Here is a 19,929-nt window from a genome sequence, read left to right on the forward strand (position 1 = left end):
GAGTCAAAAGAAAAAGATGATTCTTATGACGAGGTTGAAGAAGAAGACAATGAGAATGAAGAGGCCACTAATAAAGAAAGATATCAGAGGCTTGTTGGGAAGTTGATTTACCTTCCCCATACAAGACCGGATATTGCCTTTGCAGTAAGTATAGCTAGCCAATACATGTTTGAACCGAAGAAGAAGCATATAGAAGCAGTCTATAGGATTATGAGATATTTAAAGGATACTGCTAGTAGAGGGTTATTCTTCCAAAAACAAGAATAGAGAACCATAAAGGTCTACACAGATGCAAATTGGGGAGGAACTCATCCTGATAGGAGATCAACTCTTGGTTATTGTTCCTTTGTTTGGAGGAACTTGGTTACTTGGAAGAGTCAAAAGCAAAAGGTTGTTTCTAATAGCAGTGCTGAGTCCGAGTTAAGAGCTTTGGCTCAAGGAATAATAGAAAAGTTATGGCTGAAATGAATCCTAGAAGAGATACATGTCAAAGTGGACTCACCATTAAAACTTTATTGTGACAATAAGGCAGCTATAAACATGGCCTTAATCCTATTCAACATGAAAAATCAAAGCATGTGAAGGTGGATAGACATTTCATCAAAGAAAAAGTGGAAGATGGAATCATATGTTTTATTTATTTACCTACAAACCTTCAAGCTGCAGATGCTCTAACTAAGGGATTACATAAGCCCGCATTTGAAAGTTGCATGAGCAAGTTAGACATGATTAACATCTATGATCCAACTTGAGGGGAAGTGTGGAGATATTGTATTTATTGTAAATATTCTTATCTGATTATTAGGAGTTAATAGGATTTATTAGAATTATTAGTATTTATTAGCCATTTATTTGCTTGTCTCCCAGCTTTGTGTATATATAATCTCTTGTATCCTACTATTATCATCAATGGAAAATCATATTTCTTCTCTCAAAAATCCCACAAGTATACGTACAGGGTTAAAGCACATGTCCCCCCAAAACTAGTATAGGATAAGCTATGGGTACCATAAAAAGAATTGTGGAGCAATATGGCACATAAATCTATAAAAACCGGTTCAATATTGCATTGGCTATGAAAGATCATGTGCTATATTGCTCCACTATTTTCTTTAGAGTACTCATTACTCCTAAAGAAATACTTTTGAGGCAAAAATACAGCTTAACCCTCTATATATTCATTTTACATAGCAACTAAAATCCTATGAAAGGGCCAAATCACTATTAATCCAAAGAGCTTTTCCTTCTTTGCAAATGATATCAAAAATTAAAATTAAAAATTAACAACAATAACAATAAAGTCTAAGTTGAAATATGTGGATTTCAAATGAGACAAATACTTTTCTCATATTTATACTGAGGTTTAATCATGTACATATATACAACATGAGAGAAGAGCATAAAATAATGACTAATACTAACCTAATAAAGACTAATAAAGGCTAACAAAGCCTAATAATGTACAACAATTACTCAATATTCCCACACTCTCCCTCAAGTTGGATCATAGATGTTAACCATGTCCAACTTGCTTGTACAACTTTCAAAAGCAAGTTTAAGTAGCTTTTTTGTTAATATATTTGCAGCTTGAAGATTGGTAGGTAGATAAGTCGAGCATATGATTCCTTCTACTTTTCCTCTGATAAAATGCCTATCTACCTCCACATGTTTAAATCTTTCATGTTGAATAATGTTTAAGGCCGTGCTTGTAGTAGCATTATTGTCACAATAGAGCTTTAAATTCCACAAAAGGCAAATCAACTTCGACTTGTATCTCATTCAAGACTCAGTTCAGCCACAACTCTTCCATAATTCCCTGAGCTAATGCCCCTAACTTAGATTCAACACTACTCTTAGACACAACTTATGTTCTGCCCTGATTATTAGGGATTCTACCCTAATTATTAGGGATTATTGTTGTTTATTAGCAGTTATTAGTATTTATTATTTTGTCTCTTAACTTTAGGTATATATACCGATTGTAACACATATTTTTGAATTAATGAGAATATTATTTTCCCTATCAAAATGCAACATGGTATCAAAGCCATTTAAGATCTGGAAAATTTTCTCTAGGGTTTTGGCAATGTCTCACATAGCAACCCTTCTATTGTGTCTCTAGCCGTTGATGCTAAAGAGTTTTCTGACTCTCACCGCCGGCCTAAGGAGACTCACCAGCATTCAATTGGCAAAACCCAAGCAAACAGAGGCCAATGGCCACCTGAAGTTTCTGTGCCAACGAAAGCTAGGTGGCGCATGAACCATCTGGATGGACAGCAACTTCTCCCTTTGACGACAGGGGGCTAGTTCCGACCAGATCCTGATGTTACTCAAGCCTAAGGAGCATCATTCTCAAACTTCCTTGCTATGAGTGTCTCAATTCAGTGCATGTTTTATCCCTATAGGGTATTTGTGGTAAACAAGTCATGATAGCACATCATATGGTTTGAGGCTCCAACGATACATATGATGGCATTGCGAGACATTTTTAAGGCCTGAAGAAATGTTCCTCTCTTGGCCACTGACACTATGCACATATTTTGCCACTAATGTTAGAAAATCACATCTGGTCACCTACACAATAATGCTTAGGAGGGTCCAAATAACCACTGCTAAGGCTTCCCATGAGACAAAATCAATATATGAAAGGAGAACCAGTAGCCACAATCCAAAAGCATGCCAAAACTATTTGAACAACCCCCAAAATACACGGTAGAGAGCAACAACTTTCAAGAAAGGAGTAACCATAAAGTGGAAATGTTGGAGCCTCCCCGAAAACCTTGAGTCATCACTGGAGAGACAAGCCGCAATCAGATCTGAGTGCGCACTCACATTCACACACCACTCGATGTCTGCTGAAGCAAAATCATCACAAAGAGTATATGGGCAATACGCACCACCAACCTCCGTCGTGCTCCTGGGTTGGGCCGATCAACCTTACAAGGTCTCCCTTGGCCAGAGTTAAGGGTTAAAACAGCCTCCACCATTACGTTGACACAGCGCCAGAAGGGCAACAAAGGAGTTGCCATCGAAACAACTCCTAAAAACCCATTTTTTTTTGTTTCTTTTAAGCCTAGCTTCCTCTGATACCACGTGGATTTCAAAAGAGAAAAATATTTCTCTTATATTCATACTAAGGGTCAACCATGTACATATATACAATATGAGAGAAGACCACAGATTAATGACTAATAATCACCTAATAAAGGCTAATAAAGTCTAATAATGTATAATCATTACTCAATATTCCCACAAAATATCACTTAGGAAAGTCAGAAGCCCTCAAAATCCCAAAAAAGAAAATAAGAAAAAACATAATACATGGATGATAGAAAAAGATGAACAAAAAATTTTCATTTGCTAGGCAACAAAATAAATTGTAAACTAAAAAGTCCCTATTAATAATGGTTTAGTGTTTCGAGCGTAGGCCTCTCTTTTTGTACAAACTTCTTATATAGAACCATGCATTAAATTCAAGAACCATTTGACAACTCAAAAATAAAGATGGCACGGGTGACTAGTAGTAACAACTATGACACCTTGGACTCCTATAATGCTTTGATGAAGATTGAAACAAATGCATTACATAGTATGTTATATAATCATAATATAAACCTAAATTTAGTCAATTATAAATGACTGAAAGGTATCTAAGTAGGATGGAAAACCCTATTCTAGAAGCTAGCTGTTGGAGTATGAGAAGCAATTCACGTAAATACCTCATTGAGCATCTCATACTACTCAATGTGGGACTTGATATCTCATACTTCCAAGTCTCCATCAATTGACTTCCCATGAAAAGCCAACATAATGGGACTACACTCCATGACATTTAACTCAACCTCCTACTAGTCAAAACCCTCTATGGATAACCCTCTCCAAACCCGCCAACAACCAAGCTCTAGTACTAATTGATAGGTTTCTACGGAAGAAGGGGAACCGTACCCCAAGAGCCAGCTGTTAAGGTGAGAGAATCAACTCATTTAAATATCCCATTGAGCATCTCATACTACCAAGTCTCCATCAATGAAATCTTACATAAAGTAAGGACTCTACTAAGCTTGTTGTAACATTAGAAACTGTAGTAAATGAGCAATATGCTTCTCTCTATATTCATCAAAGGAGGCCGAGTACATATATACAGGAATAGGAGCAATAATCTCACCAAAAAATAAGGGACCAGTATCGGTCAGTAGCTAAATAAGGTAATATCTAATTAAAGACAGATCCTACCTAATCTCCTAGGATAACGAATATTAATAGAAAATATTTACACAGAATATCTAATAATTACACAGTCTGACCACACTCCCCCTCAAGTTGGAACATAGATGTCAGTCATGTCCAACTTGCATATACAACCATCAAATGCTGGTCTATGTAGGCCTTTGGTCAATACATCTGCAGCCTGTAGCTTTGTAGGGAGGTATATAAGATATACTACACCTTCTTCCACCTTTTCCCTTATGAAATGCTTGTCTATCTTCACGTGCTTGGATCTTTCATGCTGGACAGGATTCAAAGCCATACTTATTGCAACCTTGTTGTCACAATAAAGTTTTAATGGTGGATCAACCTTGACATGTATCTCCTCCATTATGCGTCTTATCCACAATCCTTCTAAGATGCCTTGGGAGACAGATCTTAGTTCAGACTCAGCACTGCTTTTAGAAACTACCCTTTGCTTCTGGCTATTCCAGGCAACAAGATTTCCCCACACAAATGGGCAATAACCTAAAGTTGGTCTTCTATCCTTATAGGTTCCTCCCCAGTCTGCATCCGAGTAAACTTCTATTAATCTTTGCTCTTGCCTTATGAAAAATAAACCTTTTCCAGGTGTAACCTTTAGATACCTTAGAATTCTGTATACAGCATCCATGTGGCTCTTTCTTGGATCACACATGTACTGGCTAGCAACAGTTACAACAAAAGCTATATCAAGTCTAATATGGGAAAGATAGATCAATTTTCCCACCAACCTTTGATATCTCTCCTTGTCTGTAGGCTCATCTTTCTCTTCATTCTCTTCTAACTCTTCCTCAAGTTCCTCATCTGATTCTTCACTTTCTTTTTCCTCTTTGGACTTCTCTTTTACCTTCTTCACTATAATTGACATATCTACAAGTTTACACCCTAGCATACCAGCTTCCTTTAGTAGATCAAGGATATATTTCCTTTGAGACACATAGAGCCCCCCTCTTTTGACCTTGCAACTTCCATTCCCAAAAAATATTTTAAGTTGCCAAGATCCTTTATTTCAAACTCTTTACTTAAAACATTTTTCACTCTCCCAATCTCCTCTTCATAATCTCCTGTAATGATTATATCATCCACATATATTATAAGAATACACCTCTTACCGTTTTTCGTTCTCACAAACATGGTGTGATCTGAGAGACCCTGCTTGTACACTTCAGCTTTCAATACTTCTAAAATCTATCAAACCACGCATGTGGGGATTGTTTTAAGCCATAAAGTGATTTCTTCAGTTTACATACTTGATTTGTGTGCCCTGTGCCGAAACCTAGAGGTAAGCTCATATAGACTTCTTCTTCGAGATCTCCGTTCAGAAAACCATTTTTTATGTCTAGTTGATGTAATGGCCATTCAAGATTTACAGCCACAAAGAGTAGAATTCTGATGGTATTTAACTTAGCTACAGGAGCAAATGTCTCCTTATAGCCTAAGCCATATGTTTATGTAAAGCCTCGTGCCACCAATCTAGCTTTTAGCCTATCTAAGGCACCTGTGGAATCATATTTTGGAGTAAAAACCCATTTGCACCCTACTACTCTTTTTCCCTTGGGCAACTCCACTATATCCCACGTTTCATTCTTTTCCAAAGCTTTCATCTCCTCCACAACAGCAGCTCTCCATTCTGGTATGCTCAAAGCTTCATATACATCACGGGGAATCTTCATTGTATCAAGATTAGTCACAAACACATGAAATTAAGGAGAGAGAGAGCATGGCAACTTACAAAACTTCTAATAGGGTGCTGAGTACATGATCTCGATTGCCTTTTAAGAGCAATAGGTAGATCTAGATCATCTACCTCCTTCTCTTTAGCAATACCTTTCACTTCTAGTTTGTTATTTTCCATAATCTCACCTTCAGGGACCTCTTTCAGTTCTGAATCTGGTAGTGCTATTGGCATGACAGCCTCTACATCTCGCCTCTTCTTCCTTGAGTAAGTCATGAGTTCTTTTTCCAGTGCTGTACCTGCATTACTGTTATTCTTTAAAGGACTTTTCACTTCAGTTTCTGGCCTAGAAGTCCAAATTTCAGGTGCAGGTATGTTTGAAGCAAGAGGTTCAGAACCATTTTGAGGCTGTTCTGGAATAGATTCAGGCGAGTCAAGTAGTTCTGAAGGTTCAAAAATATTTTCCCGGTTTTCCTAGCTCCCCAAATACTGAAATTCACTCCCCCTCTCCCCCTGAATTGAAGAATTTGGGAAAAAAAGGACAGATTCAAAGAATGTGACATCTCGGCTGATACATAATTTCTTGGATGAGGGATCAAAACATTTATACCCTTTTTGAGTGGAGGAATAACCAAGGAAAATACATTTGACAGCTTTAGAATCCAATTTGTGGGAATGTTGAGAATGGACACGCTGTACAGCCAAAGATTTTAAGGGAAAAATGAGAATCAAGATGAGGGATAGAGTGAGATTCTTTTAACTTATCAAGTGGGGTAACATGAGACAAGACACAGCTGGGAATACGATTCATCAAGTAAGTTGCAGTGAGTATCACATCACCCCAGAAATATTTAAGGACATCATAGGTAAACATGATAGCACGAGCAACTTCCAATATGTGTCTGTTCTTCCGTTCAGCAATACCATTTTGTTGTGGGGTGTTAGGACATGTACTCTTATGAATGATGCCATGGTTTTTTAAGAAAAAATTCGTTGGCTTATTACAATATTCAGTTCTATCATCTGTATTAAGTACCTGAATTGTGGTGTCAAACTGAGTTTTGATCATGGTATAAAATTCAGAGAAAATAGTGGGAACACTAGATTTATCATGTAATAAGTAAACCCAACATAATATAGTGTGGTCGTCAATGAAGGTAACAAACCATTTGGTATGAGCACGATTAGGAACATGAGCAGGGCCCCACACATCACTATGAATAATGGAAAAAGGACGAGAAGATTTAGATTCAGAAGATTTGTAACTAGATCTTTGATGTTTAGCAAGTTCACAGTCAGCACATTGAAAGGAAGACAACTTATGGAATTCAAGAAATAAATGACATAAATATTGAAAATTTGGATGAGCCATTCTCCTATGCCATAACATAAGATCATTAAAGTCCTTATTCTCAAAGTAGAGGCAATATATTGCACCGGATTCTAGACCAAAGATTACTCATGGTTGATTCATCGAGATAGTAGAGACCACTATGCTCTTTAGCACTGCCAATCATCTTCCCCGATAAGAGGTCCTAAAAAATACAATAGGTAGCACAAAAATGAGCCCAACACTGAGCTTATTTTGTCAATTTACTAATAGACAATAAGTTGCATGCTCGGTAAGGCACATGAAGTACGTCTTCTAATTTCATAACATCAGAAATAATAACATTGCCTTTACCCACTATAGATGAGGCAAACCCATCAGCAGTACTGACAGTTTCATGCCCAACACAAGGTGTATAGGAACTAAATAACTTAGAATTTGATGTCAAATGATCTATGGCTTCGGTGTCAACAATTCACTTGAAATTACTAGAAGTAGTAAGTAGAGCACAATCACCTTTATGTGCTATTGATGCAGTGTGACCTTGCTTCTGATTCTGTTCAGCCTTTTGAATCACATCAAGCATTTCAATCAACTTACCCAACTGTTCTTTGTTTATCAAAGGTAATGAATTTGAGTCAGTCTTCTCTTGTAGAGTGTCATGAGAAGTCTGATATCCCCGTGTCTTTCCCCTTCTAGGCTTCCAATCTGCTGGCCTCCCATGCAATTCCCAACAGGTCTCACGAGTGCCCTTGTTTCTTGCAATGTTCACACCAAGTCTTCCCTTTTTGGCTTCTATGATCTGCACCTTTGCTAACAAGTGCAGCAGAGTCTAGAGATGGTGAAGAATTAGGAACCGTACCAAGGAGCATCACCTTACGTCGTGAAGCCTCTTAGCGTACTTCAGAGAAAACTTCTCTCGTTGAAGGTAGTGGTGATTTGCTGAGAACATGTCCACGTACGTGTAACCCAGCCAGGAATTGAAAAACACGTTCATTTTCAATTTACTCCTTATAACAAGCCACATCAGTAGCATTTGACCACTCCACCACAGTCATTAAGTCGAGTTCTTGCCACAATGCAGTAAGCTCCAACCAGAATACAATAACATCTCGTTCACCTTGTTGAATAGTCCATGTCTTAGTTTTGAGTTCATACAGCCATGCTAAGTCTTTTCCATCTGAATAAGAGTCTTGCACAGCCACCCATATCTCATACGCGGAAGGTAAGAACATGAAGCTCTGTTGAACTTCCGGTGTCATCACATTAATGAGCCACGACAAGACCAAAGAATCATTGGTACACCACCGTTGCCTTTCATCGGGTTTGGTTTCATCTGGGATTCTGGACGAGCCATCCAGAAGACCCATCTTACCTCTACCTCCAACAACAAGTTTCACAGCCTATGCCCATGTACGATAGCTTCATAGTCATGATTTGCATCGAAGATCCATCGTGGTTAGTAGTCAACCCAGAGAAACCACCAAACTTGTTCGAATCATACAGCGAGGACCCATCACTTTGCGTCATCGGTGAAGATGGGCGATTAGGGTACAACTCGTCTGCGATGCTTTCTGACTTGTGCTCGGCGTTGAAAACGTGTGGAGAAGCAGCCGGCTCTAATACCGTGTAGTAAATGAGCAATCTGCTTCTCTCTATATTCATCAAAGGAGGCCGAGTACATATATACAAGAATAGGAGCAATAATCTCTCCGAAAAATAAGGGACTAGTATCAGTCAGTAGCTAAATAAGGTAATATCTAATTAAAGACAGATCCTACCTAATCTCTTAGGATAACGAATATTAATAGAAAATATTTACACATAATATCTAATAATTACACGATCTGACCACAGAAACTAATAGACTTTATTTCTCTTGTGAAGCTTTCCACAGAAGTTGGAGAGTTTTCATTGCTTCACATAAAACAATCATTCTTTCCAGATGAAAATGAAGAGAAATGAACACATGCATCTATTGAGAAAAAAATTGCAAAAAGCTCAACAAACAAGCAATGAGACATATCGATATCAGAAGAAGGCTTTTTGCCAAAGAGAAGTTAAACCTGAAGAGGGGCCAGTCTTAGTCCAGCGGCAACAGCATTATGAAACTCAGGCCAAGCCTTGAGTTCTTGTATGTTCCTAATGTTGGGATCTAGATTAACCTATCGAAAGCAAGAGTGGTGCAAGTTAAAAGAGATGCAAGAAACTACTGAATAATTTGACAAATCAAAGCAAGTAATATAAAGGCATTTAAGAATATGAAAAGAACGTACAGTCGCATTTTGTTGGGCAGGCAACCGACCTGCTAAAACAAGCTTCGGAACAGTAAATGCCTAAAAATTTGGAAAAGATCCAATAAGAAAGTATATTTTCACAAATGACTTTACATTATGAACTTTGAAGGCATAAGGAGCATAAATTTCAAAGCACCTCAGTCAAGAGTGTATGTATGGTTGCAAGAGTAAATGCCCCACGTCCTATAGGAAGTGCAGTAGTCCTTTGGGCAAGGTGCCAAAGTTGAGCCTTCATAGCAAGCAAAAGAAAAGCATAAGAGGTAAGGATTGCTAAAAACAATATTATGTTTAATCAGCAAGAGAAATAAGGAAATATCCACTTAGAAAATATGCAGAGAATCAGGAATGAACTTCTTTGTCATTTAAGCTGGTTTATATTTTGTGTCCAGAGAGAAGCAAGGTCCATTACTACTAAAAAAATAGCCAGAAAATTTAGAGAAACATCAAACAAGTTTACCACATTGCTCTCTAATAGGGCTGATGATTCCCAAAAGATTTGCCTATCATTTCCTAAGGCTTACAATAGACAATCTAGGCAGGGAGGTGATTTAGAGAAGACTAAGACCAGTGGTCAAAGGTTTATTTGAAGATTTATAACTGTAAGATTCAAATGATAAAAGGAAAGTCAGGTTAGGTGTAGCCTAGGATATGAGTAGTGTCAATAGGGGTAATGACTACTTTTTGACTCTTTAAATATGTACTAACATGATGAGGGAGGGGGAGGACTTTGGAGAATTGTGGTCAAGTGAGGAGAGTTCTGGCCTCTCGAATGCCAGATTAGGGGTGGAGAAGATCATCTTTTCTTCATCATTTTATCTTTCTACCTTAATGTGTATTTGTGAGAGGCTTGTGCTTGTGTTGCTGTAAAGAGGGTGTATTTTATGATGTTTCTTGTACTCTGTAATTGTCATCTGAGTGTATTTTCTGGTTTTCCTTGTTTTTAAGCTCAATAGAGTAGAAGGTTCCATCACTCTCCAGTCAGGAGAAAATATAATAAACGTGGCAAGGAATACACACTATAATGGATCATGCTAAAATATAGTAAAGGTTCCACTCAGAAAGTACACAAAACTAACAGGGATAATGCTGTTAGAATGATACTACAAAGGATATCATAGATTCACAAATGACAGACTTTAATACCTTATGCTAAATTACCTTCTATTCTGTATGAACACAATAAAATAAAGAGTGAAGTGAAAAATGTCACCACATTTCTATTGCTGCTGTAGATTTAGTTGACTTGATGATGTCAAAATTCTAAATCATCCAAAAACAAGTTGTCATATCTTCATTTACTCTAATTTGCAAAATAAAATACAAAATAAAAACTAATATTTTTAATGATAGTAATAAATGGGAGAACAACATAAACTTCACCTTTTTGTGAAAGTTACATTGATCCTATTAAATCAAACTATTTTTACCATGACAATTAAATCAAGCTCCCTGATCTTAAGAATAATTGCAATAAAAACGAGCTAACTTAACCAAATTATAATGATAAGAGCAAAATCAAACTATATTAAAAGAGATAGAATTTACACAAGAAAAAAAAATGGCCAGATATCCTGCAGAAGGATCACTGTCGATGCCCCAGAAAAAAATAATTAAAGTGAATAGATATCAGAATAAGGGAAATAAAATGTATTAACGTCTTGGACAACTATACCATCTGGGCTGCCAAGCCTCAAAAAGAGAGGAACAAACTCATTGAAGTGTACAATGTAAATCAAAGCAAGAGGAAAACACAATCAGACTAATTATTACTAACAACTTATCATTTGCTTGAAAAAGCAAATTCAAAACAAAGCTGTAGGGAGTAAATAAAAAATTCACCAATCAAATATCTTGAAAACTACAGCATACCTGCTGGAGGTCCTGATCAGAAGAACTATGGTTAATAGATGTTTGAATAGCCACAGGTCTTGAAGAGCACAAAAGGCGTCTAACCTAGTAAAAGTAGTGGAAGTTATGATTTTTCAAATAAATGCAAAGAAATAAAGAAGCAGAGAAAAAGAAGAACATGAAGAAGAGTAATAAAGAAAATACTAGTTTGTGTAGAACTTGTGCGCCATCACAACAAGCATCAAATGACTATGCATAGCAAATTAGCAACTAAAATGTAGCATGATACTGGCAAAGCAAGCATAAACTAGGTAGAAAGAGGAAAACACTAGTCACCATCAAATGATAACTGATACCAAAGTCAAACAGATTAACATTGCATTTTTCATTATAGACCATAAAACAACCAAAATCGGTAATAGGATCAAAATAAATTAAACACTAACACGGCAAACCAGATTATTTAATATCCAAAAAAGAGGCACTTAACACCAACAGGGTACCACCTACAATGCTGAACTTTTCTCTTCTTTCTACTACCATCTTTTGTTGTTAACGTTACTGAACTCAGCAGTGAATAATACTTACAATAAACAGCAACTTCTTTGCATTCAAATTAAAGTCCAAATTTTAAAAAATAAATTGATGCAGAAAGTTTGCAATGATAACTCAAAATGCAGTTAAAGAAGCATCCATACAATTCCAATGAAGACTTGAACATAAATGTCCATTCTTTTTGGCCATAGACAAGCCACCATTGAGAGTCAAACTAGACCATCCCTATAAGATATGATAAATTGGTCCCGTTCAAAATTCCCTGTTTCCATGTAAAGTGCCATAACTGACCTCATTCAATCTCAGATCACGCCCATAACGCAACTGAGTGCTTGAGTTAAAAATATGCTCCATACCATCAATCATAGACCCCTCAACAGAATCGGTGTCCTCAAACTTTGCACCTTCCAATCCAATTGCATCAGAAATAGTAGAAGATATTGTGACCGGATGCAGGTTTAGCATGTAAGGGGTGGACATAGAGATTACGTTCACATTGGTTGGTCTTTCAAATTCCCTGTACTTGCTTTCACGTGCCAAAGATGACATTGCCAAATCTTGTCGGCCAAGAAGGACATAAGCAGAAGCTGGCCAGTCATTGGGAGGAGAATCTCGACACTTATCTAATGCCTAGGAGGCATAACATAAAAACTCAGGAAAACAAGATAAAAAAAAAACAGATCAAAACAAAAACAAATGATGTCATACAATCTACATCTATATTCTATTTTTATATTGTAATAAAATATATAAGGAGTCACTATGCACAAGCTGTGAACAGTGGTGCTCATTTTTTTGGACTCCATGCATTCTCTATTTGTTTCATAACATGATTGGAGTCAAACTTACATGACGCAGTGGAAGAGATACACCAAAGGGGAGTGAGTCTAGCTGTTGAAGTCCAAACCTCTCCCCAACCATTGCCAAAACGGTTAATTCCTCCTTTGAACAATGTGATCCTGAGGCAATGTTACAGTGAATGCCTGAAGAAAGCTTCTTTCCGAACAATTTAGCACCGGATAATATACTATAAAAAGAGACTATTTTCCTAGCCCAGCTCACCACAGAGCTTCCATCTTTACGAACTAAAGAAGGAAGATCAATAATATTAGCAGAAGTATATCCATGTTGCAAGCAGTTCTCCAGCCACCTGAATAAATTGGGAGGAGTTTTCATCTTCCAGGAAATGGTGGTTCTAGACATCAGGAACAGGGAAGAAAGGCCAGGAAAATCTCGAATGTAATGATCCAGGTAGTTTTCCTCACGCAGAAATTCAGCAATGTTGCATAAGAGAACTGCTAAAAGCGCCAAATCTCTAAACAACAAATACCATATAAAAACTCAGGCTAAGAAAATATGTATGGTATAGAATCACAACAAAGTAAAATGAAACTAAAAGTGGCAATTATGATTTTCAAGTGAACACGATTGCATTATGAATATACTGGAAATGAGATATCCTAAAAAACATTTAAATCCATAAAGCATATGGCAGAAATGATAACTGAAAGAAAATCAAATAAACCAACTTGGCTGTCAATACTACAGAGGATAATGCATCGGATACAGAGCATGATACAGACTGAATCAACCTATCCTAGTCATTGGCCAAACAATCTATCAAGAAAAACTGTGTCAACACATCAGAATACACAAGTATGATGATAGAGCTTGAAACCAAGTTTACATATTAAACCAAAATAAACTAGAAAACTATGATGTGACTTAAAATTATCTAGATAGCAAACAGGGTTCTCCATACCCATATCCAACCAACCAGCTCTTCCTAAACAAAGACCAAAATAACCCCGTCAAAGATGCTAGCTGGGCAAACATTGACCTCTAACTCCTCTAAACGAGTTGGAAAAGAAATCATAAAAAGGCATACCCTTTTCGAAGATTATCCAGTTTCAGACTCTCGTAGACTGCATGAAGAGATTCTAGACCTTCCATTAACAGTTCAGAATAAAAGGGATTTTCAGAAGTCTCTGTACAATCAATAGATGAACTAAGGGAATTTGCTTCCTGCCAACCAAGTGATCTAGCACAAGATATTCCAGAAACAGAGTTTACTTTGCAGAAGTTCCTGTGGAATTGACTTCTAATAAGGAAGTCCCAAGCTGAGTGTGCCACTGAAGTTGAATGCTTTTGTGACATCAAGCTAGATTTTCCGCATATTTTCATGATTACACTACAAAAAGAGTCCCACTCTGAATCAACGCCAGAGTCTGACAAATGGTCAGGGTCACCATCTCTCCAGAGGTGACCAAGGAAATATCTGTAGAAGCTAAAACTAAGCCCCTCAGCAAGTGCAGTGATGCAATCATCAGTTAATAAAGATGATGGGCTCCACTGTAATGCACATCTGTAAATCTACACATGAAATGCAGAGACATCAAAAATTCTGTTTCATAAAGTCTTTAGGACATATTTATCAAATCATGATACATATCATGAATCAAAAAATATATTTATAATCGTGATTCATAAATTGTATTGAATCATGATAAGATTCAAGAGCAAATAAAAAATGCTTGAAATATAAAATATGACATCTGTATTCCACAAAATATGCATAAAATACTCAAGATAAAAAAAACTATGCCCCAGGAATTCAGAGCCCACTTGCCAAGAAACTAGCACAGTACGACTTCAGTGTCAAAAGAGGAAGATAAATCCATGAGTAGCAACAAACCTTCATATTATTCACTATTACATTGATACGCCCACCAACAGCATCAGCCAAGCCGGTAATTTTTATATCATGGGACAGAAATGTTGTTTCCGGAAATTCCAAATCTTGAGATAATTGACCTTCACTCAAGCAAGAAGGTAGCATATATCTACACAAGCATTGCTTCCCAGACTACACATGAGCAAGATACACCAAGAAAGAGGATCTTTAAGATATAGCCATTGTTGACGTCATGTGACAAATAGGAGATCTTAAGAAGGAAAAGCATTCAAAAGGAGCCATTGAACCAGAGATCAATCTGAATTTAGAACAGTCATTCACAAAAAGAAGGCCTCCTTTATATGAGAAACCATAACCAAGCAAAACAGGCAAATTATCAAAGAGTTCAGCCTCACTCATTTCAACTGTACACCAAACAATTACTCCCAAAATGGACTTACAAGAGCAAATATGTCAAATTCCAATAAACTAGTAAAAGTCATCAGCTTTAGCAAATTAATACTCTTCAGGGAGATAAGTTATTGCAAAAAAAATAAATAAATAAATAGAACCACTAACTAGCAGTAATATTAAATAAACAATTTCTACAAAAGAAGTCACATGATAGATCACAAACCCTGCCAACAAGTTGGTTCAAAAAAAAGAATACAACATTAATGAATTAACTAATAAATAAAGAAAATAATCAAAGGTTAAAACTTTAATATTAGGAACAGTGAATTCATTTCCATTATTTTAAAAAACTAAGCAGAAAATTGAAAGAAAACATGCAAACCTGGATATTGTACAGACATTGAGAAACGACAGGAAAAGTAATATAACTAAAAATTAAAAATGGCCGTCAATACGTGCCACTTATGTATACTGCTTACATAGAGATGCAGAATGTTATCTGGGGCTAAAACTATGATGTCTGAATATGGCAGTGGTCCAACTTTCACTCTGGAAAACATATGTGGAGAAAATCATGTCACACACAATAAGCAAATTCAATTTACAAAAAAACTAAAAAAGGAAATAATTTCTCATTTTACCTTGGCTGAGTTACAGTCACTGGAGAAGCAGCAATTGCAGGTATGCTCCAGCTCATATCAGGTTTAACATCAAAGACAAATTCATTATTTATTTCCACATATTGAAGCCATACCGATAACAACTTTCTCTGTTCTTGGTAAAGAAAGCAGACAACAGGAGCTGCATCATCATCAGTAGCCATGAAAACCTAGTATATATTTGAAGAGAAAGTTAAAAATAAGGAATAAAATAAATTGAGCATAGATGATATACCAAAGCTATAACCAACAAAGAATTCAATGTAGAAACATGCATTCCTGTCCGAAGGTCTGCCTCAGAATTAAAAGAGCTACATTTATTAAAACCCCATGATCTTCGTTCTTAGTCAAAATTAGCAATAATGGAAACCATTTTACATTAGATGAGAAAATAGAACACCATTTAAAATGAGAACAAAGTGAAGTACCCATTAATTTTCAGTTAATTTGCATTGCCAAATTAAATATGCATGCAAGACCAACAATAAACAGGACAAGGGGCACCCTTCTATGATCCCGAACAATAAGTATATAGAGCAATAATCAAAATGTGTGAAATTCACCTTACAAGCAGCTACATGAGCGCCTTTTCCCTGCCATATTCTACGAAAGGACAAATGTTTCGGCAATACACCTGCAGGATCTACATTTAACAAACCAGTGCCTGCCTTATCATGGTTAGAACCAATGACTTCTGCAACCCACAGAGAGTGCTGCATCTTTCCTGAATTTAGGGTAGTATAACATAGAATCACCAACATAAGAAGCATATCACAAGGAAATCCGTAACTGATTGCAAGAGTTTTATGCAAGAAACCTTTATTATAAGATGCCATGAGAGGGACCAGATCACTTGTCCAAATTGTCTTTTCCTCATATTCCTTCATTATGATCAATTTGCCTCTTTCTTCAATAAAGATTGGCTAGAATCAAGGTAATTAAAATACAAAAATTAATGTGTAAGCAAACAACAACAAAGTGATAACAGAACAAGAATATATTGCAGTAAATAAGTAACAAGATATCACAGAAAACAAATCACAGCAACAATCCTGATAAAGTTGGAACATTTTTTGCGCCAAAGCTGAAGATGTTATAACATACTTTTTGTTCATCCAATGGATCCATCCATATTAGATGTGAGGATATCGTAGCCGCCTCTCCCTTTTGGATATTATTAGGTGCACTAAAGGGACTAAAACATTGCTGTGGACTGTGTCCAAGTTCTCTTCTTGGGCGCCACAAAGCATGTGCACTTGGCAATGGGCTTGAAGATGAAGATGAAAAGGGAACACATGATGGTATATTTGTTTCAACCTCCTGCTGGAGTAATAAACCGAATGGAAGCGGCCATATAGATGAGATTGTATGTGGAAGTGGAAGAGATACAACTTCTCCTGGTACCGGGAAAAAAAAAAAGGTATTGGTTTACATTGAAAATGAAATACACACTAAGATGAGACCACGGATACACACTTGCACAAACAAAGGAGGATCTGCTAAGTATAAGAGAAGAAACATGAGATGATCATGCCATGAGGAAATGATAGAGGGATGGAAAAGTTACTACTTCACCTATAAAACCGAATTGGACCCTAGTTTCCATATACCCACTAAAACAAAAATGTAATCATATGAATTCAAGCAAGGCAGTAATCCATAACAGTAGAGCCACAAACCAGCTTCTTTCCCACGTTGCAAGGACAAGTTTTCTAACCTAGTAAAGTGAAGAGTCAATATACTTCCAATAAATCAAGTCTTTCAGGTCCTATTCTGGATATAGCACACCGGCATATTGGCTGCAGTAATAAAAAAATTATAAACTTTGTTCAATCTACCAACCATTCTATTTTTCTATCCCATGTTTTTACAGGAAAAGCTTTTCTCTCATCCTCCTTTGATGACAAGACGACAACAAGAGCTTATCCTGGCAACTGTAGAAGAAGATAATTTTCTTAGTTAATGATTGAGAACAGCTCTTAGCGACTCACCCAACGTATTATAGATTGTCAAACAATCAATTTGTAGTATGCACAGAAGAGGTTCAGCTGCAGGGCCCATATGACACCAACATACCTATAATTAAAGATTATTATGGTCAAAACAAAGTTATTTCAGTAACCAGAACAAAAGGTATCACCATACCTACTACAAGAAAGAAAAGAAATCAGTTCTAATACTTTAAACTTCTAGTCATCTACCTTCACACAGCCTAGTTGGACGTACAATATTGCAGCCATAGTCTGGTTGCAAAAAATTTCACCGCAGTGATAGAACTCCAAGCCAAGTCAAATAAGACAATTTTTTTTACTTTCGTAAGAAGGAGAGGAAGATATCCTCCCCAAATAAAGCAGAAGAAGAAGAAAACAAACAAAAGCTCAAGAAACCAACAATAAGACGGCTGTTTTCATACAGAGTTATGCCCTCCAACACCATTGCATATCTGCCAAGGGAATTCATTCTTTCAAAAAAGATCTAGTAACTGGTAGCCATTGCCAATGGTCCTATAGCCTAATGGCACCATATTCTCCTTGCTTGTGGGAGGTCACAGGCTCAATCTTACTTGGTTCAGGCTTTTAAACTTACCTCTTCATAATTCAAAAAAGAAGTGACAACGATTGCAAGAGGCCATAAAACTATTCTACCTCGTAAAATTTTCACAACAAAGGTATTCTGCAGAATATATGAGCGTTCAAGGACACCCCCAGGAGTCAGCAACAGCAAATACACCCAATGTGACCATCTACAGAGGGGAAGCAATGAAACATATAGAGAAGTGACATGAATGAGAACATTTACTGAAGGAAGTCAATAACTTTCCTTCAACAGCAACGTTCAATACACAATTCAGTGCAACTGAAAATATAAGGGAACATTTTCTAAATCATGGAGGAACAAAATACATACCATGATGACTGGGGATCGCAAAGTAAATCTCTTAAAAACCCTTGAACCCGTCGACCATATAATCCTGTCACAGATGAGTACGTTCGTTGGATGTAGCACTGAATATGGATTAAGTTTTTAAAACTGGAGAGTGGTTGGATATGCGACACGAAATCAAACAGCGACTGTACAACTCTTAGCGTACTGTCGCAGTCCCGAAGTCTTGCGGAGAAACAGAAAATCTGGATACAAGTTTAGAGCTGAGAAATATACAGGCCTGACATACTACAGTTTTCTTAGATATGAAGGTTGAAATATTTTTCCTTGATTTCCTTTTCTTCGTTTCCACTCTTTTCCTTTAAACATTAAACAAAGGTTCTTGGACAAAATTACCGATTCCCTCGGATGAAAAGCTCGTGATCACCCTGATTACACAACGCGGAAGTAGCCTCGTCGCAGGTATCTTCCTCGCCACGGTCTCGAGCAACTTTGGGATCGAAAAGAAAATAGTCGTACTTGTCAGTAATTACGTCAGCTGGTTTTCCGTCGAGAGCTTCCGCGATCAAGCCAAATGGCTTGAATTCACCAAGGACCGTCAAGCAGCGGCTGTCCGCCGGCATTTTTCCAGTGGAGCTCGCCTGAATGGGATGTACGAGAGCGGGATGGAGTGAGGGAATCAAACGGCTCTTCCCTCCCGCTCTTATTGTTCCTCCGGGTTTGAGTTTGGAGCGAAAACCCCCGCTCGGTTTTTGTTTCTTTTTTAGGACGCCAGCAAAACCCACCACAGCCCGATTTTAGAGGTTAGGTGGCGTGGTGTCCCGTACGTTTTTTTTTTTTTTTTGAGAATGACACCCAAGGTGCTCAAATCAAGAACAAAATTTTGGCCAAAAAACAGAGGCTTTGAATTAATTTTACAAGCCCATAGCCCCATGTGCAGATATATTTTCTAAGAAAAGATTTATCTATCCATCGTTTGAAATGTGTAAGTTTTTCAAGTGTATGTAAAATAGAATATTCATTTATAATATGATAAAATTTGTACATTAATAATATAATATCCATTCATTTTGCATAATTTATGTAATTTAATTGAATAATAATGTATAAATTTCAAAAGCATATGGACAATAGAATGTTCATATATAACATAACAAGATCCTTACATTAATAACTAGAGCTGGTAATATGAGACAACCCATAAGTTGACTAGCAGTGGATTACAGGTTTGGCAGAGTAGGTTAGCATGGCTCTCATTATTCATGGGTTGAATTCTGCAAACTCGTGACGAGGTTAGTAGGTTAGTAGGCCAACCCACAAGTAAAAAAAATTTTTTATAATTTTTA

The 19,929-nt window shown here is 36.9% G+C and overlaps 1 protein-coding gene across 4 annotated transcripts in view; it reads right to left on the reverse strand.

The window, feature by feature from the left end:
* Positions 1-19,332, reverse strand: part of LOC129294403 (anaphase-promoting complex subunit 1) — a 46,030-nt gene extending 26,698 nt beyond the window's left edge. For 3 of the 4 annotated variants that reach the window (XM_054932745.1, XM_054932748.1, XM_054932747.1), the window contains exons 1-16: positions 18,980-19,332; positions 18,608-18,671; positions 17,692-17,776; positions 16,805-17,097; positions 16,518-16,623; positions 16,264-16,424; positions 15,683-15,870; positions 15,521-15,590; positions 14,649-14,819; positions 13,842-14,326; positions 12,803-13,268; positions 12,245-12,583; positions 11,420-11,503; positions 9,687-9,779; positions 9,530-9,589; positions 9,320-9,418 (exon numbers count right to left, since the gene is read on the reverse strand). In XM_054932745.1, coding sequence (XP_054788720.1) covers positions 9,320-9,418; positions 9,530-9,589; positions 9,687-9,779; positions 11,420-11,503; positions 12,245-12,583; positions 12,803-13,268; positions 13,842-14,326; positions 14,649-14,819; positions 15,521-15,590; positions 15,683-15,870; positions 16,264-16,424; positions 16,518-16,623; positions 16,805-17,097; positions 17,692-17,776; positions 18,608-18,671; positions 18,980-19,206 — 2,991 coding nt within the window. In that variant the 5' untranslated portion in view covers positions 19,207-19,332. Of the gene's footprint in view, positions 1-9,319; positions 9,419-9,529; positions 9,590-9,686; positions 9,780-11,419; positions 11,504-12,244; positions 12,584-12,802; positions 13,269-13,841; positions 14,327-14,648; positions 14,820-15,520; positions 15,591-15,682; positions 15,871-16,263; positions 16,425-16,517; positions 16,624-16,804; positions 17,098-17,691; positions 17,777-18,345; positions 18,444-18,607; positions 18,672-18,979 lie in introns of those variants that run through there. The other variant, XM_054932746.1, reaches the window with a different exon arrangement.
* Positions 19,333-19,929: the final 597 nt, after the last annotated feature.

This window comes from Prosopis cineraria, unplaced genomic scaffold (assembly GCF_029017545.1).
Source record: "Prosopis cineraria cultivar Desert tree isolate PC_DT_omini unplaced genomic scaffold, ASM2901754v1 PC15, whole genome shotgun sequence".
In the NCBI taxonomy this organism is placed as follows: domain Eukaryota; kingdom Viridiplantae; phylum Streptophyta; class Magnoliopsida; order Fabales; family Fabaceae; genus Prosopis; species Prosopis cineraria.